This window comes from Schistocerca serialis, chromosome 2 (genome assembly GCF_023864345.2).
Source record: "Schistocerca serialis cubense isolate TAMUIC-IGC-003099 chromosome 2, iqSchSeri2.2, whole genome shotgun sequence".
Classification (NCBI taxonomy): Eukaryota; Metazoa; Arthropoda; class Insecta; order Orthoptera; family Acrididae; genus Schistocerca; species Schistocerca serialis.
The window spans coordinates 1,023,241,030-1,023,267,236 of record NC_064639.1 but is presented as its reverse complement, the minus strand read 5'-3'; the positions used below and the strand labels follow the sequence as shown (position 1 = coordinate 1,023,267,236).

At 44.0% G+C, this 26,207-nt stretch overlaps 1 protein-coding gene across 1 annotated transcript in view; it reads left to right on the top strand.

Moving 5' to 3' along the window:
• LOC126456606 (monocarboxylate transporter 12-like) overlaps positions 1–26,207 on the top strand; it is a 596,637-nt gene that overhangs the window by 456,216 nt on the left and 114,214 nt on the right. The window contains exon 3 of the mRNA XM_050092349.1: positions 10,179–10,214. Coding sequence (XP_049948306.1) covers positions 10,179–10,214 — 36 coding nt within the window. The remainder of the gene's footprint in view (positions 1–10,178; positions 10,215–26,207) is intronic.

Here is a 26,207-nt window from a genome sequence, read left to right as displayed (position 1 = left end):
CCGAGGCAAATTTCTTTGCAAAACGGCTTCCAATTGCCTCCCTTGGCATCGTCGATCTGTACCGTGCATCGACCAGCCACTGACTGCGTACCGTTCACACAAAGGAGCCACCCAGTTCGACCACCAAACCCACCTTTTACATCGCGCCAACCCACTTTCGTTGCGAGGGTCTTCACTACATCTTTTACATTTTACAATACAAGTGCCCTAAGCACGAACCAGCTTTCAATACACATTGTTTATCTTATAGACTTACACATATCATAAAATTTCATTATTTTAAACAATAATTCATCTTTTCCCATATACACATTACAAACTCTAAATTTCCTCTCAAAAATCAATGACCTTAACTAACAAAGAATAAACAATTCATAATTACAAATACGAAGTTACATAATATAAAGCTGCTTCTAATCGATGTAAGTGTTACATTGTGTATGACTGAACGGAGTCTTGGAAATCTGTCCTCTGTAATACCAGTCCAGGCTTGAGCTAATGTCCCATTTAGCTCTGTGAATACATTACACATCTCAGTTGGTATGGGTCAACGAAACAATTAATTAAGTATCTCCAACAAAGTTATAGTTTGTGTTATAGACAGATCAGAGATTGCTTGCTTTCAGTGGCACATTTTGCTACTTGGATTTAATGTAACCACTTCTGTCGGAAGTAACTGAATGTCGTCGACATCCTTGCAGTTTTTAGGTCGTCTGGGAGGGCCTTACGATTTTATTATGTCAGAAGAATTGATTGTTATTGTTACAGATCTGCAAACGGAAAAATTTGGCCTTTCTTATAAGAGTTATTATTCCTTTTTGTAAAATAAATGAATGGTAGTTGGGGCTTAACTGAGAAGAAGTTTCTTCTTTAAAGCAGAATTTGTAAATTTATAGAGACTATATTGACTCATGAGATCCCTGAAGACTGCTAACTTCTCTCTGAGATAAACGATTTGTTTTCTAATGTGACTTGGTCTCTAGAATACTGATCTGTAAACTAACACCGAGACCCGCCTAATTGTCATCACCGGTTTCGAGAAAAGCTATGGTTTACGCAGGGGCAGCAAGAAATCAAGGTGACGGAAGCGGGAGCTCCGAATGGCCAAGCATTTAGAAAAAGAAAAAAAAATTATGTTGTTGGCATGGGTTGGCCGAGGCATGAGCCATTTATTTTAGCGTAGTTCCCAAGCAGCGATTGACGTAGCGGGAGGAGCACAGAACGAAAATCCGAGGGTCGCGTGATCGGGTTCCTGTGCATAAGTTTTAAAAGAAAATTCGATTTTTACGTTACTTTTACTGCAAATAAACTGAAATAATGCTCAGTATATTGCACTTATTGATATTTTCACGAAAGGCGGGAAAAGGAAAGGCGCACGAATATCTGAGATCGCAAATAAATTTCCATAACGTGTTAGTAAGGCGCACACAAGCAAATTGCAGCGAGTACACCACAATATTTCTTTCAGGAAACGCAAAAATATGTCTTACTTACTCCTTGTGGCAGGTATTCGAATTTCATTTCCTTAATAGATTTATGTTTACCTAAGTATTACATTTCTGACAACCCCTGAAATATTTTGTTTTTCTTTTACTAATCATAACCTAAAATAATTTGGATTCGCCGAGTTATGCATCAATTCCCAAAGATCTACAAAGTTTTGCTTCTGTAGAGATGGATGTGCATATGTTATCATTGCATAAGAGTACAAAGACAACTTAATACCTGTACAAAGGAGAAAATGCAACAACTTAATCACTACAGTTGACTGTGATTACAAAACAAGTGAAACTGTACAAGAGTTAGTAGTTGAAACGTGAGAAGCTTACAAATCCTGCCCTGTTTCGTCCAAATGACTGTCGACTGGTTATCCTCTGTATCAATTCCACAGTCTGAGTCTTTCTTTGCACTTTTTACAGCTGTTTGACAATCAGATACATTCTTGTAGGAAAGAAGATTTTCGTTTCCTTCTCAAGTCTGCTCGAAATTCTTTTTGAACCGGAAATCAACGGTCCTCACTTTTGCTGCCTTTAAGGGCGTTCCAGTTGGGTGGTTCAAATGGTTCAATGGTTCTGAGCACTAAGGGACTTAGAACTTAGAACTACTTAAACCTAACTAACCTAAGGACATCACACACATCCATGCCCGAGACAGGATTCGAACCGGCGACCGTAGCGGTCGCGCGGTTCCAGACTGAAGCGCCTAGAGCCGCTCGGCCACACCGGCTGGCCTCCAGTTGGGTTCCAATGATAAATAGGCTTTGCCTTGTCTTCATGTCCCTCTGCCTTCACCAGCGTCCATTCTGCAGACAACCTCACTTCTTATTAGTGCGTTTCCATGTTCACTTCTGGCGATCACAACCCTTTTTACATGGGTGAATCAGTAGCGCCACTTACTATGTGGTGTAACGACGTCCTCAACTGCATCCATCTAAACCGATTGTCTACATCAATTAATAACTGCAAAACAATTCAGTGATCTTTGCACGCTTAATTGTAGTAACTAGCAGAGGTAATTGTGACTTTAGATCAGAGCAGCTTTTCTATTTGACTACAATTGTGGCCACGGAAGTGGACACCATCATCCCAGTCCTGCCAGCGGAGTAGAGGAAAGCGGTGCAAACGACTAACAACCAACACTCCCTGCTGGGCGGTCGGAGCATCGGCTTCCACTCATCATCGTGGGTGTTACGAAGTACGAAAGATTCCTGCAGTGCCTCAAAGTGGATACAACAACCGTCTTCACTGTGAGGGCTGCAGGAGAGAACAACGTGCGAATGTAACTATCATATGTCGAAGACGCTGGGAAGGTCACAAGCGAGGCAGCAGAACTCTCACTTTCTTTCAACACTTATGCTGTTGTCCCAGATAATGCCATCAAGGCGGTCTTCACGGGCTTTCCAAGGTGAGCAGACCCTGACCACCTGAAAGAAGCCCTGGCGGTCATCGGTGCTGGTGTGCGTACAGTGACGCGCATCAAATCCACCCACTCCTGGTGATCACTAACAACAATCAGGAGAACAATAAGCTCTTTTCGTGTGAAGAGGGTGGCCGAATATTTTTTTTTTCGCTTTTGAACACCGCTTAGGTTCAGCAGCCGACGTCAAACTTTCTATTTTTCCAGTCATCACCCTTGTTCCTGGTTTGATGCAACACACTACGATTTCCTCAGCACAACAGACTTCCTCAGTTATTTGTTGGATGTACTCGTATTCCGGTCTCTGTTCAAATGTTCAAATGTGGGTGAAATCTTATGGGACTTAACTGCTAAGGTCATCAGTCCCTAAGCTTACACACTACTTAACTTAAATTATCCTAAGGACAAACACATACACCCATGCCCGAGGGAGGACTCGAACCTCCGCCGGGACCAGCCGCACATTCCGTGACTGCAGCGCCTTAGACCGCACGGCTAACCCCGCACGGCCCGGTCTCTGTCTTCTTCCACAGTTTTTGTCCTCTACGGCTACCTCCAGTACCATGGAATTTATCCCCTGATGTCCGAAAAGATGTCCCTTCTCCTTGTCAGTTTTTTCCACATATTCCTTTCATCTCCGATTCTGCACAGAATCTCCTCATTCCTTACTTTATCAGTGCTTCTAAACATACATCTGTTGCACATAAACATCTACGGAAGAAGAATGGCTCTTGCCGGCCGCGGTGGTCTAGCGGTTCAGGCGCTCAGTCCGGAACCGCGCGACTGCTACGGTCGCAGGTTCGAATCCTGCCTCGGGCATGGATGTGTGTGACGTCCTTAGGTTAGTTAGGTTTAAGTAGTTCTAAGTTCTAGGGGACTGATGACCACAGATGTTAAGTCCCATAGTGCTCAGAGCCATTTGAACCATTTTTTTGAAGAATGGCTCGCCCTAGTGCTTCCGCTACCAAGGAGTGGGACATGTGGCACGGTACTGTACGTTCTCCGAGGCATGCGCGAAGTGGGCAGGCGAACACGCAAGTGCAAGATGCCCGCTAGCCAATACACACACTCCTCAGAGCAAGAACTGTGGTTGCCCGTACGTCGCAAGCTACGGTGACTGTGAAGTGTTTTAGGCCACGTTAGCCCATCAAAACTCAAGAAGAAAGCCGACCGTCCCGTCATATGCCCGCGCCCTTGCCCACAGACGCCGGGCAGCCGATCAACAACGAACACTCACCGGCCGCCAATACCTGTGCACCTGGAGGTAGCAGAAGGCTAAGCGCGCACGCGCGAACCAAGTGTTCAAGGGCAAACACGCCATAGGAACACAGAATTAACTTCCCAGGTAGAAAGCGCACTGCCTTGAAGAAGACACCTGCGTCCAGTCATCCGGATTTAGGTTTTCCGTGATTTCCCTACATCGCTCCAAACAAATGCCGTGATGGTTCCTTTGAAAGGGCACGGCCGATCTCCTCCCCCATTCTTGACAAAATCCGAGCTTGTGCTCCGTCCGTAATGTCCTCGATGTCGACGGCACATTAAACCCATTCTCCCTCCCTTCCTTGTTCTGAAGAAGACACAGTCATAGCGTCAGGTGTCGTAGCGCAAGCGCTACCAACGCCGTCCACCCCGACGTCTTGCAGCTGCCGCACAATACCGTGCGCCGTGGCCAATGAAGACCTAACCACACTCATCGCCTCGCTATCCGCAGAGCTTGAACAGGTCTCACACATTTCTGAGACGCCGCGGAAAGTTTCCAAGGCAGTGATGCCGGCTGCCGAAACAGCACAGCACAGCAATACGCATTGGGCGACGCCTTGGCCTATATTGCGCTTTCAGCACCGCTGCCAGCCGCAGACGACAAAATAACCTAATGTGGAATCCAAAGAGACAAGCAAAAAAGTGAAGGTAGACAAAAATTTTTATTTCAGAGTGTGGAGGTGAAGCAGCATGTTCGGGACACCAAAAGTACCAGGAGGTGAAAAAAATCGCTGCAAGAACCTGACACATCACAGCACAAATTGCTGTTTTCAGATATGCTAACAATGAAGTTCTTACAATTTCCATGCTACCATGAAATAGCATGAAATAAAAGAGTTGGCTATTGAATCTTACCTCATACGTTGTACTTTGTACCTCTTCGGGTCAGATGGATTTGACGATATTTTACGGCCTTTTGGAACTAATTGTACAGACATTCCCTCATTAAAATCCATGATTGTGGAGGATATGATAAAGGAACCTTAGCATATGATCCAAGAAATACACCATAAACTTCCTGCATACTCTCACGAAGAAACCAAGCCAAGAGAAACGCAGCAGTAAGGTTAGGTAATAGCCGGCGTGTTGCTATTTTCTGTTTCACGGTAGCGTACATCTGGGACAGCTTGACGAAACTGCCACACACAGCCTCAGAACTAATCAAATAATAAGCTGGTAAACCAGCATTGTTCAGGAAAATAAATAACGTGTACCAAGCGAGTTTTGTGTCTTCAGATATTTGCGCTTGCTAAGAATTGACCAAGGTCTGATACTTTATCACGTAGTGGATTTATTCAGTTTTACTTTGCAACGAGAAGTAGATACACCGACTTTTGTACTGTAAACTATTTTGCACGTACGTTTTAGGGAGGACACAAGCTGCTTTCCTCGTTTTCTAAGGAGGTAGTAGAAAGAGGGCAGAATAGTGAACAAAACAGTAGCAAAAACGTATTTTCAGAAAAAACGGGTTTACCGCAGTTTTTTTTTGGGTGCCGCATATAAAATAAGATACTTCTATTATTTTCTAGTTGGTGATTTACACGTGTTGGGGTAAGGGGATTCATAGTAGAAACGCGGGAAGCAGTAACTTTCTCGGCAACTTCCACACGTCATAAACGGCTCATCTTTACAGAAACATGATAGTTGTAAGATTCCTGTAAAAAAACAATATTCTCTCTGGTCATACCATATTCTAGAAACGTTCACGTTACACAGTCGAGAGCTAGCAAGCGATTGTGCTCCGTAGCCACAGCTAACGTTGTCTCCAACGGCGGATTGGCGATTTTGCTTGTATGTGCGTGGTGTCTGTTCTTTCGTGCATGTCCAGAAGAACGGAAACCATCGTTTCTCCTGCAACCTTATATAACAATTACTCAACTGGATAGGAACATTATGTATAAGGGTTTCCAATTTATCCACACACCATTGGAGTAGTGCCCCTGCCCATTACCCTCACTACTCACAGCAATCACTACTCATTATCCTCACCACCAACGTCCGAAAGAACAAACACCATATATATATATATATATATATATATATATATATATGGTGGTGAGGATAATGAGCAGGGGCACTACATCAATACATCAATAGTGTGTGGAGAATCAGCGATTGCTGTGAGTAGTGAGGGTAATGGGTTGGGGCACCATGATGGTAGGGTGTGGATAAGTTGGAAATTTGGATTACTCAAGGACCGTGTCCGGATGCCTGAAGCTGTCGAGGCGACCATTTGCGAGAAACGGGAAAATCAGAATTCTAGTCCTGGTTGGGCATCAATTGTCAACTTTCCCCATTGATTTACTTTAACAACCACTAGCTGCTAGAGTATTTATTTCTTTATTGAGTGTACTTGTACACTCCTGGAAATTGAAATAAGAACACCGTGAATTCATTGTCCCAGGAAGGGGAAACTTTATTGACACATTCCTGGGGTCAGATACATCACATGATCACACTGACAGAACCACAGGCACATAGACACAGGCAACAGAGCATGCACAATGTCGGCACTAGTACAGTGTATATCCACCTTTCGCAGCAATGCAGGCTGCTATTCTCCCATGGAGACGATCGTAGAGATGCTGGATGTAGTCCTGTGGAACGGCTTGCCATGCCATTTCCACCTGGCGCCTCAGTTGGACCAGCGTTCGTGCTGGACGTGCAGACCGCGTGAGACGACGCTTCATCCAGTCCCAAACATGCTCAATGGGGGACAGATCCGGAGATCTTGCTGGCCAGGGTAGTTGACTTACACCTTCTAGAGCACGTTGGGTGGCACGGGATACATGCGGACGTGCATTGTCCTGTTGGAAAAGCAAGTTCCCTAGCCGGTCTAAGAATGGTAGAACGATGGGTTCGATGACGGTTTGGATGTACCGTGCACTATTCAGTGTCCCCTCGACGATCACCAGTGGTGTACGGCCAGTGTAAGAGATCGCTCCCCACACCATGATACCGGGTGTTGGCCCTGTGTGCCTCGGTCGTATGCAGTCCTGATTGTGGCGCTCACCTGCACGGCGCCAAACACGCATACGACCATCATTGGCACCAAGGCAGAAGCGACTCTCATCGCTGAAGACGTCTCCATTCGTCCCTCCATTCACGCCTGTCGCGACACCACTGGAGGCGGGCTGCACGATGTTGGGGCGTGAGCGGAAGACGGCCTAACGGTGTGCGGGACCGTAGCCCAGCTTCATGGAGACGGTTGCGAATCGTCCTCGCCGATACCCCAGGAGCAACAGTGTCCCTAATATGCTGGGAAGTGGCGGTGCGGTCCCCTACGGCACTGCGTAGGATCCTACGGTCTTGGCGTGCATCCGTGCGTCGCTGCGGTCCGGTCCCAGGTCGACGGGCACGTGCACCTTCCGCCGACCACTGGCGACAACATCGATGTACTGTGGAGACCTCACGCCCCACGTGTTGAGCAATTCGGCGGTACGTCCACCCGGCCTCCCGCATGCCCACTATACGCCCTCGTTCAAAGTCCGTCAACTGCACATACATGCAGCTGTCGCGGCATGCTACCAGTGTTAAAGACTGCGATGGAGCTCCGTATGCCACGGCAAACTGGCTGACACTGACGGTGGCGGTGCACAAATGCTGCGCAGCTATCGCCATTCGACGGCCAACACCGCGGTTCCTGGTGTGTCCGCTGTGCCGTGCGTGTGATCATTGCTTGTACAGCCCTCTCGCAGTGTCCGGAGCAAGTATGGTGGGTCTGACACACCGGCGTCAATGTGTTCTTTTTTCCATTTCCAGGAGTGTATTAGGAACTACTACACTCCTGGAAATTGAAATAAGAACACCGTGAATTCATTGTCCCAGGAAGGGGAAACTTTATTGACACATTCCTGGGGTCAGATACATCACATAATCACACTGACAGAACCACAGGCACATAGACACAGGCAACAGAGCATGCACAGTGTCGGCACTAGAACAGTGTATATCCACCTTTCGCAGCAATGCAGGCTGCTATTCTCCCATGGAGACGATCGTAGAGATGCTGGATGTAATCCTGTGGAACGGCTTGCCATGCCATTTCCACCTGGCGCCTCAGTTGGACCAGCGTTCGTGCTGGACGTGCAGACCGCGTGAGACGACGCTTCATCCAGTCCCAAACATGCTCAATGGGGGACACATCCGGAGATCTTGCTGGCCAGGGTAGTTGACTTATACCTTCTAGAGCACGTTGGGTGGCACGGGATACATGCGGACGTGCATTGTCCTGTTGGAACAGCAAGTTCCCTTGCCGGTCTAGGAATGGTAGAACGATGGGTTCGATGACGGTTTGGATGTACCGTGCACTATTCAGTGTCCCCTCGACGATCACCAGTGGTGTACGGCCAGTGTAGGAGATCGCTCCCCACACCATGATGCCGGGTGTTGGCCCTGTGTGCCTCGGTCGTATGCAGTCCTGATTGTGGCGCTCACCTGCATGGCGCCAAACACGCATACGACCATCGTTGGCACCAAGGCAGAAGCGACTCTCATCGCTGAAGACGACACGTCTCCATTCGTCCCTCCATTCACGCCTGTCGCGACACCACTGGAGGCGGGCTGCACGATGTTGGGGCGTGAGCGGAAGACGGCCTAACGGTGTGCGGGACCGTAGCCCAGCTTCATGGAGACGGTTGCGAATGGTCCTCGCCGATACCCCAGGAGCAACAGTGTCCCTAATGTGCTGGGAAGTGGCGGTGCGGTCCCCTACGGCACTGCGTAGGATCCTACGGTCTTGGCGTGCATCCGTGCGTCGCTGCGGTCCGGTCCCAGGTCGACGGGCACGTGCACCTTCCGCCGACCACTGGCGGCAACATCGATGTACTGTGGAGACCTCACGCCCCACGTGTTGAGCAATTCGGCGGTACGTCCACCCGGCCTCCCGCATGCCCACTATACGCCCTCGCTCAAAGTCCGTCAACTGCACATACGGTTCACGTCCACGCTGTCGCGGCATGCTACCAGTGTTAAAGCCTGCGATGGAGCTCCGTATGCCACGGCAAACTGGCTGACACTTACGGCGGCGGTGCACAAATGCTGCGCAGCTATCGCCATTCGACGGCCAACACCGCGGTTCCTGGTGTGTCCGCTGTGCCGTGCGTGTGATCATTGTTTGTACAGCCCTCTCGCAGTGTCCGGAGGAAGTATGGTGGGTCTGACACACCGGTGTCAATCTGTTCTTTTTTCCATTTCCAGGAGTGTATTTCCGTCCTGCTGCCAAGGGCTGCTAGAAGTCAAAATGAAATTAAGGGAATACGCAGTTCTGTACGCATTAATTACATTTCCTTCTTGTAAAATTATTTGCATTATCCACGTGGACGCTGTAGTACAATAATTTGTTGGAACTTTATACGCAATTCTAAATTTTTCTTTGCCTTTCCTTTTATGCTTTTTTTGAAAAGATTAGTATATAGAATACATTTAGTATTATTTCCGTTTATTTGCAGTGAAAGTAACGTGAACATTGGAAATAAAAAATGTTTCGCATTAGGACTCCACTCCACGAAACTCGGATGACCATTACACACTCTCTCCGCTTCTCCAACCGCTGCCAGGAAAATACGCTAACATAAATCGCTCACGTCTTACCTGATTCGTGTCAAAATGCTATTTTCCCTAAACGCTTTGTATCTGGAGAGCTCATCATTTCTAGACATCCTGAGTATACTATAAATTTGGACGAAATCGGTGATTACGAGTAGGCGCTGTCTAGTTTAAAAGAAGTTCGAGTACTTTAGATTCTGTTATTTCTTGTTATTGCAGTCCATTGACCGGTGAAAATACAAGGAGAGGAGTTGCTCATGGGGGTCATGACGTCCCCCAAAACTTCTGGAGAGAGAGAGAGAGAATCACAAAATGTAACTCCTCCTAGATCCCAACCCTGGATACGCACCTGCCGTAAAAGATACAATGTATGATAATTTGAAATAGACACGTTTAATATTTGCTTCTAGTGTTTCCTAGAATGTATGACTTAAAAAACAATTTTATTTTTTCAGATACGAGACAATGGAAAGCGATGGAGATAGCCGTTGGTAAGTAACGATGGGAACTATTTTCCTGTTCACTTAAACGGAAAGGATATTGGAGGATAAATATTATTTCTGTGTTAAGATGCTACTTCTAAGCCTTTTGTGACAATATCTTTCGTAGTCATATTTGATACTGCTGTGTTTTAGCTTTCGCACTGACTATTTGGTTCACCGCTAGAGTAAGATGCACTTTTCGTTTTCATTGTGTCGACTCTCACATGTTTAACTCAGTATGGCAATATATTCTCCTTTTTGAAGGTTTGTATCCTGTTAATTAAAGGTACAGGCTTCTTTTAATTGTTTCATTTTCTCTCCACGATTGTCGTCTGACAGTCCTTGTTGAGAGCATGTAAAGATCAAAGTACCATAGTTTTCCATAACTGTCATCCAATTTCCGCAATTTTCTTCATTTTGTTAACATATCTTGTATATGACATTCAAATTATTTGGTTTTTATTTTCAAGTGGTCAGGAACATTGTTATTACTCCAGTTTTCAACTTAAAGTATTATCAGAGAAGATTTTACTTATTAAAAATTGGATCACAGTTAGGTGCCGATGTTCCCAATTACGGTCCACCTCACATATGTTACCATGGCTTATAGTTACGGTTTTTGTGTCCATTTATTTGAGCAGAAGATGAAAAACATTACTTAACTTATTTATTTTGTTATTTATTAAGATTTAATAACAGTATATAAAAAAATAAGTCTCACGATAGTTCATTTGCCTCATACGTCTTCGAGTTACTTCACAGAATACAATTCTTCTTTGTCAGCGTAGCTGGGGATTCAGTTTTGGAAATAACATCAGATTCTTTGTACAACACAAAATACCTTCTTTTAGCTCAAAGTTACACACTTTCACAGCACGCGACACAAATGACCCTTTCTCCTCTTGGTTAAGTATCCACGGCCCACATGGTTGTTTACACCACTATCCCGCAAAGCCTCCAGTTTAATAATAACGCTCCTATAAGGGATCTGCTATTTCAGTGACGCTTCCGTCTGACTCAGCTTTTTTTGTTCAATAATTTTTAATTGCACTGGGCATAAGGACAATATGTCCTCCCAGCTATTCTCTTTTGACGTTTCATTGTTCTGTACTTTCAATAGCATAGCTTGCAATTTTTAAAGAAAAGTGAGATATTAATGTCAGGTATTTCGTTTCCGCACCAGTAATGTAAAATAACCTAAAATGAATCCCCTGTAGATCGAAATTTTGGGTCATAGGAACGCTTCAAGTTTTAAATGTCTTATGGTATGCCACATAATGAAAATTTACAGATTGCCGTAAGTGATCAGAAATAAGAGTGCCATACAGCATTATTTCAGTTTCAGTGCCTATGTCTGTGGTCACACACAAAAGTTTTCAGCAAAATAAAAATGACGTTCCCTCCTCATGACACCTTCCAAGCATGCAAATACAGTAATTTGGCCGTTTGTTAGAGAACATCAAGTGTTGACTCCCATATGTACATTTAGTGCAAAAGAAACGCGTCATTCACTAGTTTCGTGGAATGTGAAGAGGTAGAGGAAACGATGCTCGATAATATTGAAAAACTGTTCACTTATGACCAAACATGCTCTTTGTAATAGACTCTTGCTTCCTACAGTGTAGTTAGCGGGAAAAGTATCATTTGTGTGAGATTTGTACATTTTATTTTCCTGTCAAGTAAATCAAATTCAGACACGGATGATTACTTTGTGTCTCATTGCTCTGAAGTAGATAACTGAAAATACAACGCTATTGGACGCATTTAGATCACAGAGCCATATGACATTTTTATTTGCAAAGAGAATGACGGCCAGTGGCAACGTAGTTTTGAGGTTTCATGATAGGGATGGCGGTTATCGCTTTCGATTATATCGGCTATTTTCCACACCAATTTGACATGATTGTCAAAACTGCTCAAAATAACTGGTTTCTGAAATAACAGATTTTCGGTTTGTTATTCCTATTATTTCAGGTATTAAAAGTAAAATAAATTTTGAAAAATTTCGACTCACCCAGTTTCGAGGTACATAGAATCGAAATATTAAAATAAATAGCCAAATAACGGAAACCTTAGTTCGTTCACCACCCGCTACTTTTCTCTAAAAGTGATAAGTGGTTCAATACTAGCAAAACATCACCACTTTTCTCCAATTGATTCAAATTTATTGAAGCTCTGCTCATGTTATAGTCAGCGATCATAATACGTTTTGGGTATTACGAATATTCAGTGTTAAAGAGTGAAAACTGAGGTTGAAGGACTCTATTTTGCAAGTTAAGTTTTCCTTTTTGCGAGGGCCACAAGCAGACAAAGGCATATTATGAAGACACAGCAGCATATCAGTTACTTTCTATATTTATTGTATACTACGAAAGAATTGTTAAATTTTTAATTTATTACGGTTACCGTAATATCCTCTTACATTATATTATTACGGAATAAATTGCAGCACCTAAAAATGATTTATGTAGAGTAGCGAAATTTCAGGAGTAAATTTGTCTAGGTAACATATTTACGTGATTAACATTGCAAGTCACAGGTTAAGGCAAGTGCGAGATGAGCCATTTCAGTGTGAAACGGTGCTACATCAATAGCCTGTGTATTCACCAAAATGTTGAATACAAGCGTACAAACGTGCATGCACTGTATCGTACAGGTGCTGTCACATATTTAATGCTTTGAAGCAAACCAAGAAACGTACTTCACTGCTACGCCACTTCGTAAAAATATTTCTAGAGCAGGGTTGGCGCCATTTTGCAATACAACGTATGTCCGGTGGCAACAGCGAGAAACTACCGCATAGAACAGATGGCGGCACGTCTTACACACAGCACGTACAGGCGTACCTTAAGCTACGACACACAGGAACAGGGATATTATTGTCTCAGTGATGAAGTACCAATTTTTATTCCATGTGTGTGTTGCCCGTTTCTGTCGGCATTGTTATTAAAATAGCACTGTTCGTTTTCCCATTTTTCTACAATAAAGCTATATTTCAATCCAAAGCAAATCTTACAAATAATAATAACTCCTTTTACTAGAAAAGCTTTATTTAGAAACGAAAAATTTCAGCACTGCTGCTAAGGCTAACTGATATTTCGTTTTTCATTCGATTGTTAGTAGAAATAACACCTGTTATTACAGAAACCAAATAAATACCGAAAAATACCGATTATTCAAAAATAAAATACAGGTATGAGTTTTAACCAGCCAGTTTTTTCCATCACTATTTCATGGCAAATAGCTCTGGTTACACTAAGCAGTTGTCAGTAGCGAGGAAATGTTCTGGTCCTCCAAAAAATACTATTGCTGTATTGAAAGTACGGTAGTGGTGGTGGCGGTATGGGGAGGGGCTTTCCCGCTGCCGGGTAAGTCCTTGTGTAATCCATTGACGCCAAGAAACATGCGTGCCAGAGTGGTCCCGGTCGAGCAACGAAAGCAACAATATGTCGCCCTCAAGCATTTTTAAAGTCGGTTTGTGAACCAAGCGGGAATAGGTGTTGGGAAGAGATAATAAATTATACATCACTTCTGAAACAACACCGAATCGCTCTTCCCCTCTCCGAACATGCAACGAGATTTCAAAGATGGTAATTAACTTCTACCAGAGAACATTCTGTTCTCTTATCTCTCCCCTTAGGCCTGGAAGTGAAGCATTGGTATGGATTTCGACGTACACTGCTTTCCAATGATTAGGAAATCGTCACCAATGATACAAAAACTCGGTAAATCGCTAGCCTTCTGACGAAAAAATTTATTTAATCGTAAGATAGCAGTGTGCTCATCACTAGCTCATACACTGAGATGACAAAAAGGCTTGGAATAGCGATATTGACATAGAGATGGCTGCAGTATCGCAAACACAATGTATAAAACGGCAGTAAATTGACAGAGCTGTAATATGCTCACATGTCAGTCATGTGAAGAGGTTTCCGAAGTGGTAACGGCCGCACGACGGAAATCAACAGACTCTGGACGCGGAATGGTGCACTATGTGATCAAAACACACGTTTTTCATATTAGGTGCATTGTACTGCCACCTACTACCTACTATCGCGAGAGAGCAGAATGCGGTGCTCCTCAGAATTCACGGGCTTCGAACGTGGTCAGGTGATTGGATGTCACTTGTGTCATAGTCTGTACGCGAGATTTTCACACTCATAAACATCCCTCGGCTCACTGTTTACGAGGTGATAGTGAAGTGGAAACCTGAAGGAACACGTACAGGCCAACCTCGTCTGTTGACTGACAGAGACCGCCGACAGTTGAATAGGGTCGTGATGTGTAATTGGCAGACATCTACACACACCATCACACAGGAATTTCAAACAGCATCAGGATCCACTGCAAGTATTATGATAGTTAGGCGGGAGGTGGGAAAAATAGGATTTCATGGTCGAGCGGCTGCTCATAAGCCACACATCACACCGGTTAATGCCAAATGATGCCTCGCTTGGTGTAAGGAGTGTAAACATTGGACGATTGAACAGTGGAAAAACGTTGTGTGGAATGACGAATCACGGTGCAGAATATGTGGATTCGATGGCAGGGTGTTGGTGTGGCGAATGCCCGCTAAACGTCATCTGCCAGCATGTGTAGTGCCAACAGTAAAATTCGAAGGCGGTGGTGTTATGGCATGGTCGTGTTATTCATGGAGGAGGCTTGCACCCCTTGTTCTTTTGCGTGGTACTGTCACAGCACAGGCCGACATTGATGTTTTGCGTACCTTCTTGCTTTCCACTGTTGACGAGCAATTCGGGGATGGCGATTGCATCTTTCAACAGCAACGAGAACCTGTTCATAATGTACGGCCTGTGGCGGACTGGTTACACGTTAATAACATCCCTGTAATGGACTGGTCTGCACAGAGTCCTGACCTGAATCTTATAGAATACCCTTGGGACGTTTCGGAACGCCGAATTTGTGCCAGGCCTCACCTACCGACATCGATACCTCTCCTCAGTGCAATACTGCATGATTAATGGCCTGCCATTCCCCAAGAAAACTTCCAGCTCATGACTGAACGTATGCCTGCCAGAGTGGAAGCTGTCATCAAGGCTAAGGGTGGCCCAACACCATATTGAATTCCAGCATTACCGATGGAGGGCGCCACGAACTTGTAAGACATTTTCAGCCAGGTGTCGGGATGCTTTTGATCACATAGTGTAGCTCGAGCTAGACGCATGGACATTCCGTTTCGAACAGTTAAATATTCCACCATCTACAATGTCAAGAGTGTGCCAAGTATACCAATTGTCTAATTTCACTCCAGTGGCATTGGACAACGCAGTAGTCGGCAGCCTTCACTTAACGAGCGTGAGCAACGAATTGTCAGTGCTAACAGCCAAGCAACACTGCGTGGAATAACAGCAGAAATGAATGTGGGACGTAAGACGAACTTATCTGTTGGAACAATACGGCGAAATTCAGCGGTAATGGGAAATGGCAGCAGACGACCGATGCGAGTGCCTTGCTAACAGCACAGCATCGACTGCAGTGCCTCTCCTGGACTCTTGACCATATCGATATGACTCTAGACAACTAGAAACCCGTTGCCTGGTATGATGTATCCCAGTTTCAGTTGGTAAGAACTGACGATAGGGTTCGAGTATGGTGCAGATTTCACGAAGCCTTGGACTCAAGTTGTCATCAAGGTACTGTACAAGCTGGTAGTGGCTCCATAATGGTGTGGGGTGTGTTTACATGGAATAGACTTGGTCCTCTGGTCCATCAGAACCGATCATTGACTGTAAATGGTTATGTTCGGCTAGCTGGAGACCGTTCGCAGACATTCTTGGATTTAATATCCCCAAACAATGAGGGAATTTTTACGGGCGACAATTCGCCATGTTACCGGGCCACAAGTGTTCGCAATTTGTTTGAAGAACATTCTGGACAGTTCGAGCGAATGGTTTTGCAATCCAGATCGCCCGAATCCCATCGAAAGTTTATGGGACCTACTCGAGAGGTCGCTTCATGCAAAAAATGCTGTACCACCAACGCTGGATGGCTACAGAAGCAGCATGGCCATGTATTTCTGCAGAGGTTCTCCAGCGACTTCTTGAGTCCATGCCATGTCAAGCTGCTGCACTGAGCCAGAACAAAGGAGGTCCGACACGATATTAGGAGCTACCCCATGATTTCAGGCAGCTCATGTACGTACCTGCGGTGCTGTTGTCTACTGAGGTCAGCTTCATATACAGGACTGTTACGTGTTCTGATAGTAGGACGTAAATTAGTCATACTATGGTGAGGAATGAATGAATGCCGTCAAGGCATCACTTATCGGATGAAAGACAGAGTTTTCAGGCAAATCAAACTCGGTCATCTCTTGCTGTGTGGGAACAATTACTAGCCGCAGCGTCGGTATAAATAAACTTCAATCAAGGACGACTAACGGTTACAGGACTCGTTGACGTCCTGGCCTTCCTATTATCTCCCCTGAGGAATATGGCCGGCTCTGTATTTAACTGCAGTCTTCACTCCGGAAAACACTGGAGGGGTTATACCACTGCTTACTATGGAGACGCGGTACGTGAAAATGCATAGTTCTACAACACTGATCGGTAATCGACCGTCACAAACTTAGATTCGGCGCACTTATGAAGACACTGATAGAACTGAGCGTTGCCAAGCCTATAAGACTGGTGGCTTATAAGTTTGTTTTAGCAACCACGTGCTCAGAGCAGGTCTTATATAATGTCGTCACTTTGAACCATACACTCACCAAAACATAAATATGGTAGTTGATATCGCCTTGAAAAGTGAAAGTTGTAAAATGGCTTATCTTCCAATAAACGCTTCTAGCATGCTCAGTGCTAATCTACTCCATCCCCATATTCACGAATAAAGATAGTGGTAGAAACGGGATATTGTTTACGGAATACTTCACTCATCTTTGGTGGGTGACCTTCGCAAAAACGTGCTTGTAGACCAAATAGTATAATGGGTATACTTCAGTGAGTGAATGGGCACAACACGTTTATTCGTATCTACTTCGGGTCTATTTCCTTCATGTATAATCAGGTTTTACTTGCATGGTTCCACAAGATTAATTTCAAAAGAAAACACTACAGAGGATGTAAAGGTAAAATGTTACTGCATAGTATGACAAGTACAAAGCCCAACTGCCTATACGAAGATCTGTGTTCAAGTGCCCTTTTACAAGGAGAAGGAGTAAGTTTGATAACTTACTGTCTATAAGATGCTTGCAAAGAAGACTAAAATCGAACTGTCTCCTGGTACTTTTTCTTTATCTTTTACTTACAACCTATATATGTGCACCGGAAAAATTTGGAAAGCTATATTCGCACATTAATTATTACGTTAAACAAATGTTTTTTTTCTGTTAATGAAAATTTAGACAAAATTAGGCTATTTGTTTTTCTAGTAGGAGAATCTAACTGCAACACTAGTTACAAAAGATCCGTTAAGTAAACGCCAATTAGAGATCGAAGTTTAAAGAATGTTACATGTGTGTAATCTTGTTTACATATCATAATCTTGTGATTTTGTGCCAATGAAGAGGTTTGCTCGAAGTTAACAAGGTAATGGGGTCAAATGGCTCTGAGCACTATGGGACTTAACTGCTACGGTCATCAGTCCCCTAGAACTTAGAACTACTTAAACCTAACTAACCTAAGGACAGCACACAACACCCAGCCATCACGAGGCAGAGAAAATCCCTGACCCCGCCGGGAATCGAACCCGGGAACCCGGGCGTGGGAAGCGAGAACGCTGCCGCACGACCACGAGATGCGGGCAACAAGGTAATGAAAAATATGACTATTTACCTATTCAACGATTAATTACCGTCTGCAAGATCTGGAACAACTTATATAAAATTTCATGATTTTGTAAGTGCACATTTTATTTCTGTTTGAAATTGTGTTCCTACTTACTATTTCCTGTTTAAAATGAAATTGATAGAATGATTAACTTTATGGAATGTTATGGTGACGAGTTGTAACTTACAAAAATAGTCTCATCACTTATAAACAAGAAAGGTAATTGCACTTACGGAATAAATTGCAGCACCTAAAAATGATTTATGTAGAGTAGCGAAATTTCGGGAGTAAATTTGTCTAGGTAACATATTTACGTGATTAACATTGCAAGTCACAGGTTAATGCAAGTGCGAGATGAGCCATTTCAGTGTGAAACGGTGCTACATTAATAGCCTGTGTGTTCGCCAAAATGTTGAATACAAGTGTACAAATGTGCATGCACTGTATCGTACAGGTGCTGGATGTCAGTTTGTGAGATTGAGTTCCATGCCTGTTCCACTTGGTCGGACAATACAGGGACGATTAATGTTGTTTGCGGATGACGCTGGAGTTGTCGTCCGATGATGTTCTCGACTGGAGACAGATCTGGTGATCGAGCATGCCAAGGCAATATGTTGTAGAGCATGTTGGGTTACAACAGTTGTATGTGGGCGAACGTTATCCTGTTGGAAAACAATCTCTGGAAAGCTGTTGATGAATGGCAGCACAACAGGTCTAACCACTAGATTAACCTAAAAATTTGGTGGCGGGGTGAGTGGGATAGCCGGCCGAAGTGGTCGTGCGGTTAAAGGCGCTGCAGTCTGGAACCGCAAGACCGCTACGATCGCAGGATCGAATCTTGCCTCGGGCATGGATGTTTGTGATGTCCTTAGGTTAGTTAGGTTTAACTAGTTCTAAGTTCTAGGGGACTAATGACCTCAGCAGTTGAGTCCCATAGTGCTCAGAGCCATTTGAACAATTTTTTGGAGTGGGATAATGACGTGAGTGCTCCTGGAGTGGGATAACGACGTGAGTGATCCTGGAGTCATACGAAATCGCACTCAGGACCCTAACTCCCGGTGTAGTTCCAGTGTGTCTAGCACGCAAACAGTTTGGTTGCAGACCCTGAACTGGCCTTCTCCTAACCAACATGCGGCCAGCCCTGACACCCAGGCAGAACCAGAGCTCAACCCTTGCCTCCAGTGAGCTCCCACTTGACACTTTGGATGTCACAAATGGTGGTAGTTTGGGGTCAGTGGAATGTCGCTATAGGGTGTCTGGCTGGGTGCTGTCCTTGAAGTAAAAGATTTGTAACAATTCATTGTGTTCCTGTGATGCCAACTGCTGCTCAAATGACTGCTGCAGATTTCAGTACGATACGCCGGAGCCACGCGCCGAACGCGATGGTCTCCCCTCTTTCAAGGGAAACTGCCCGTGGCACCCGTCCCACATTTGGGCTAGGGCCCCCGTCGGGCAGGCAGTTCGCCAGGTGCCGGTATTCCAATTTGACGCCACTGCGGCGACCTGCAGTCGATGAGGATGATAGGATGAAGATGAGGACTGCACAACACCCAGTCCCTGGGCGGAGAAAATTCCGTGACCCAGCCGGGAATCGAACCCGGGCCGAGAGGACTGACAAACCGCCACGCTGACCATTCACTTACCGGGGGCGGACAATGGCCCAGTGGATTGTCCGTATAAAAGTGAACACAGATCAAGCACGAAAATTGGAAGACATTGTACTGAAATTTGAAAAAGGAAGCAAACTAGAAACAGTGAACGGTGGAAGCTCAACATCTGCAACATCGAATGCATTGCAAGAATAATGACGTCGTGGATGTGTGGTCACGTGGTTGGACTGCCGAGTGGGAGATCGGTGTTCAAATCTCCCCCGAGCACAACTTTTCTTTTTTCAAAATTTATGCACTGCCTGTCCTGTCAGTGACGTGTCTGTTCTTCTTCTGTAGCCTTGACAATTGTCACACTATACAATGGTTATAAAATATGAGTCATGTCGTACGAATATATTACCGTCACAAGTAAATGTGTTGAATAGTGAGAGCTGGCGAGATGGCGCATAGACCTCTCACAGAAATTAAAACAACAAATAAACGGGTGTGAACGACGTTACAACAAAGGAATTCAAAAGTCGATACTTTCAAAACAGGACGAAGAAGTCATAATTTGTGGCACTTATCCGGAGCAAGTAGGATGTTCGTACTTCTGCAGGTGCTTTCGTTTCCCCTCGCTGATGCAAACGGACGTTACACCGAAGCCCAGACACAAATCTGAATACAGCCATCAGAGACGTCAATGACTGGACGGACAGCTCGTAATTTTGAAAAAAAAAATGAGGCACGAGGGAAATTTGAAAACGAATCTCCCCTTGGCAGTCCTACACCTTGACCACAAAACCACGTCGCCGTTGCTGTTTAAATTCGTTCGATGTTGCACATCTTGAGCTTGGGCCGTTCACTGTTTACATTTTGTTTCCTTTTTCACAGCTCATTACATCTTCTTCCTGTTTTCATGCTTGATATGTGTTCAGTTTTTGGTGGGCTATCCACTGGAACATCTTATCACTAGATCTGAGGGGGCTGCGATGGCAAGTTTTCCTTGTCAGTAGCGCCACGTGGCCGCCCGGAGCCCAGTCTTCTTGTGACCGTACGATCTCATGGCCACTGCTGCCAGCAATCATCTACAGTTGTTGCATTCCTGCCAAGTCTCTCTGCAATATAGCAGAAGGAACATCCAGCTTTCTTCCCGTTTCTTTATTTACACAGCCCCATTCAAACTCAGTGAGGTGCTTATACTGGTATTTTTGACTAACATCAAAGCACCACGCCCAATCTCAAAGGTAACTAAAGCTCACGACCGTTGCATCGTGAATTTAAAGCAAGCTTGATTTTGCATGCACATAGTGGCGCACCCAGCCTCACTCTTATGCGGCTGGCGTAAGATATCAATAGACAATATCTTTCAGATGTAATAGCACTCTTATCACCGTTCGTTTATATCGCACAAGTTCTTTTTGGTGTTATGATTTTTTTCCGGCAGTGGAAATGCTCGAAAGTGTCGAATGTTTCCACAAACACCATGTTTTGCGTAGTTCAAAATTAAATGCTATCAAAAAATTCAAAATTAGAAATGGTGGCGAATAATTCAGTTTGTCTTAAGTGGTCTAAATCTTGATTCATTACACACTGGAAACTTCAGCAGGACCAACAGAGGCCTGCCGTTTAAAACAATAGTTGTCTTGCAGAATGAGATTTTTCACTCTGCACTCTGCGCTGATATGAAACTTCCTGGCAGATTAAAACTGTGTGCCGGACCGAGGCTCGAACTCGGGACCTTTGCCTTTCGCAGGAGACGAGGTACTGGCAGAAGTAAATCTGTGAGGACGGGGCGTGAGTCGTGCTTGGGTAGCTCAGTTGGTAGAGCACTTGCCCGCGAAAGGCAAAGGTCCCGAGTTCGAGTCTCGGTCCAGCACACAGTTTTAATCTGCCAGGAAGTTTCATATCAGCGCACACTCCGCAGCAGAGTGAAAATCTCATTCTGGAAACATCCCCTAGGCTGTGGCTAAGCCATGTCTCCGCAATATCCTTTCTTTCAGAAGTGCTAGTTCTGCAAGGTTCGCAGGAGAGCTTCTGTTAAGTTTGGAGGGTAGGAGACGAGGTACTGGCAGACGTAAAGCTGTGAGGACGGGGCGTGAGTCGTGCTTGGGTAGCTCAGCTGGTAGAGCACTTGCCCGCGAAAGGGAAAGGTCCCGAGTTCGAGTCTCGGTCCGGCACACAGTTTTTATCTGCCAATAGTTGTCTTCTCATGTGGAACTCCTATGGAATAATTCAGTTTGTCTAACTTTCCTGAACCTTGGATCTTTACACAGTGAAAACCTTAACATTACCCCAGAGACCCATCGCTTGAGGTAACAGCCATCACCAGATTTGGATCTGGTATCGAATAATTCAATTTGTCTCACTGCCCTAAATATTGGTTCTCTACACATTAAAAACCTCGGCGTGACAACAGAATCACATCGTTTAAAGTAACAGGTCTTCAGCACCTCCGGCTGGATGAACCAGTCTGTCCATTCCACGGATGAAATATTAGTTGGTGATACCCACAGAAAGAGCGACTGAATTCCTACTGTTTATTCACCCATATCAGTTAGCGCTCCTTGTTTCACACCTCGGTTTCTCCCACATTAAAGCTGGTACCTTACGTCACAGATGATGGCAATAGACCACGCAACTAAAAATGTTTATTTATTCAGATGAATAGTGTCACTACTTGGAGCAGTATTTTTCCCTGAGCGCTGCTGAACTGAGGTATCTATTTCTTACGTATTTCAATTTCGACGTATATGCTTGTACAGCACTGTAAAGTTCATCTCTGCCTTGTGCTGTCTCCCGCACTATTTCTAGGTTTTGGTATTATAGATGACCGCACTAGGGCAACCTTCACTCCTCATTTGTGAAAGCACTGTAGGAGGAGCGAAGCGCCTACTCAGGGACAGAAAGCATTATTAACGAGGCGTTTCCACGTCGAGTGTTGCCTGGGGCACGCCGAATAATTCATAGTACATCCGCGCCCGCCTAACAGCCAGCGTACGTGCGCGCTCTCTATTCTGGTCCGCGGCGGTCAGCTGAATGCTAATGCCCGTGTGGGCACACCGGGAGGACACCGGCCCTCTGTGTGGACCGTATGCAAGCAATGCACACAGACGACAAGACAGTTGCCCACGGACTGAAAACTTTGATCTTTCACACTGGACGGAAGTCCAGGAACCAGAGCACATCGAAGCGTCAGATCGTAGTTTCGAAGAACGATGCCGTACACATTCGGTTCCGTAACTGTAGCACCGCCAAGTGGCCACACTACATCTGCGCTTCACTCTTTCATATAAAAAGGTTGAAAGGGAGGAGCTCGGAGTGGAAGTGCTAGACCGAGAAGATATTTATGCAAACGAAACATTTTATTACGTTTTACCAATTTTTGTTAAACCGGTACTGCACAAAAACAATAAAACATACACAACTTAATGCCGAGAGACATAGCAATTAATACAAGGAATTTAATTACTTGTTATACGGGCACGAAAAGAATTTATAACAACGTATTTTAATATAAGTAATTTAAAACCACGAGCCTGCCTTTGTCTCGAAAACGGCACACACTCCACTTGACCACTTTGACAATTTCGCACAGATGGTAAACAGGACACTGGAATGGAAATATTGTCATTAAATATGGAAGTGAATGAAGATACACAATAATAATAATAATAATACAAATATTAAAGAAGATTCCCGGGTTCGATTCCCGTCGGGGTCAGGGATTTTCTCTGCCTCGTGATGACTGGGTGTTGTGTGATGTCCTTAGGTTAGTTAGGTTTAAGTAGTTCTAAGTTCTAGGGGACTGATGACCATAGCTGTTAAGTCGCATAGTGCTCAGAGCCATTTGAGCCATTATTAAAGAAGAACTAAAAGAAAAATATGGACAAAGACTAACAAAACTACTGAAAACAGAATTGACAGCAAGAAACAAGACAAAAGCTATAAATACTTATGGTATACCAATATTGACCTACTAATTTGGAGTAGTGAAATGGAGTAACACAGACCTAGAAGCACTAAATACACTTACACGATCACAATGCCACAAATATAGAATACATCACATACATTCAGCAACATAAAGATTCACATTGAGCAGAAAGGAAGGAGGAAGGGGATTTATCGACATAAAAAATCTACATTATGGACAGATAGACAATTTAAGAAAATTCTTTATAGAACGAGCAGAAACTAGCAAAATACACAAAGCAATCACTCATATAAGTACATTGGCTACACCATTGCAATTTCATAACCACTTCTACAACCCTTTAGATCACATAACATCAACAGATACGAAGAAAGTAAATTGGAAAAAGAAAACACTACATGGCAAGCACCCGTATCATCTAACACAGCCACACGTCGATCAAGACGCATCCAACACATGGCTAAGAAAGGCAATATATACAGTGGGACGGAAGGACTCATGATTGCAATACAGGATCAAACAATAAACACCAGTTATTACAGCAAGCATATTATTAAAGATCCCAATATCACAACAGATAATGCAGACTTTGCAAACAACAAATAGAAACAGTAGATCACATCACAAGCGGATGTTCAATACTAGCAAATACAGAATACACCAGAAGACATGACAATGTAGCAAAAATAATACATCAATAACTTGCCATATAACATAAACTAATAAAACAACACGTTCCCACATACAACTATGCACCACAGAATGTACTGCAGAATGATGAATACAAATTATACTGGAACAGAACCATTGTAACAGATGAAACCACACCACATAACAAACCTGACATCATACTCACCAATAAAAAGAAGAAATTAACACAACTAATCGAAATATCCATACCCAATACAACAAATATACGGAAGATAACAGGAGAAAAAACTGACAAATACATCCATCTGGCTGAGGAAGTCAAGGACATGTGGCATCAGGATAAAGTTGACATTATACCAATTATACTATCAACTACAGGAGTCATACCACATAATATCCACCAGTACCTTAACGCAATACAGCTCATCCAAACGTATATATACAAATACAGAAACCTGTAATTATTGATATATGTTTAATTACCCGAAAGTTCCTGAATGCAATGTAACATATACCGTACAGTTAAAAGGAAGTCACGCTTGATCAAGGTCCGCGTCACTTTTCATTTTTAACCAGACATAACGTCTGAGAAAGGAAAAGTAATAATAATACAAAGACTATTACTCCACATTACACACAGAACACGTAAGAACGAAAATAGTCTTCATAACTATGAATTAAACGAAATAAATATCTGATAATACCAAGTGAAGGAATTCACGGAATACAGATATTGATGACTATAACTATGCAAGTGTCGATGTATCTGATTGTCTATACATGGAGTGCATAGGCCCCTGAAGATGGCACTTAAGACACGCCGAAACTGGTTGCGTAAATAAAATAACTCCTCAAACCATACGGCTGTTTGGCGATCTTCTTTGGTAAATAATTGTTCTGGACAGGTTTGCTATAGACACATGTTGTGCTCTCAGTTGTAATTAGGATGAGGATGAACACAGACAACATAGATTCCCAGCATCATCATCTTCTCTGGCATGTCGAATAAAAGCAAATGCAAGTAGATGAAAAATACTCTGCTGTATATTGTAAAAAAAAAAAATCACAAAATTATGTGAGAGGTGGATTGACTGACGCCTTTCAACCTTTTGTGGTGCCAGGTCAAAGGATGAGTGAGAAACTGTCAGTTTTCCGCAGAAGTTCGTAGCGTTTTTCCGTAAATCTAATAAACAAAACAAATATACATAACAGAGGCTTCAGTCATAATATATTCTCATTCACAAGTCACAATAGTCTGCCAACGCTGGGGTAACTTCTCAATTCCTTGATTGTGGAAATGATATTGTTTTGAAGTGAAGAACACGTCTAGCCAAATTTGGAGCACATTTTCATCCGAAAGGAAGTTCTTTGAACGTTGGTCGATGGAGAGCGGGAAAGGTGAAAATCTGAGGCGCAGGGTCAGGTAAATAACGTGCGCGCGGAATCACTTCCCAAACCGGCTCCTGTATAGCGTTTTTTGTCAGTCTATCAGAAAGTGGGCGGGCATTATAGTGGAGTAGAGATATTTAATGCAAACTTCCTAGTCGATTTTCTCGGACTGCGTCTGCAAGACGTCTCAGTTGTTGACATAAAATGTCAGCAGTGATTGTTACATCTCGGGGAAGCAATTCGTAGTGCATCACACCGTCTCTGTTCCACCAGATGCGTAACATTATATTTTGTGGATGCGCACATGTCTTTGTTAGGGGAGTTGATGCCTTGATTGGGCGAAACCATTCCTTCCTTTTCGTTATGTTAGCATGAAGGCCCCGTTACTCGTCACCAGTAACGGCACAGGATAGAAATAGTCTGTGTTATTCATGAGCCAGTTGACAAAGAGCAAGCAGAGATGCATACTTGTGTATGGACGCGCGCTGATTTTTGTGATTTTTGATAAGAGCATGCGGTACCAATACGCCCGATTTTTGAACCTTCCCCATTGCGTGCGAATGTCGTACGATGGTGGAATGATCACAGGTCATCACATGTGCCAGTTTTTGAGTTCACTGACATGGGTCATTGTGGATTAATGCTTTTA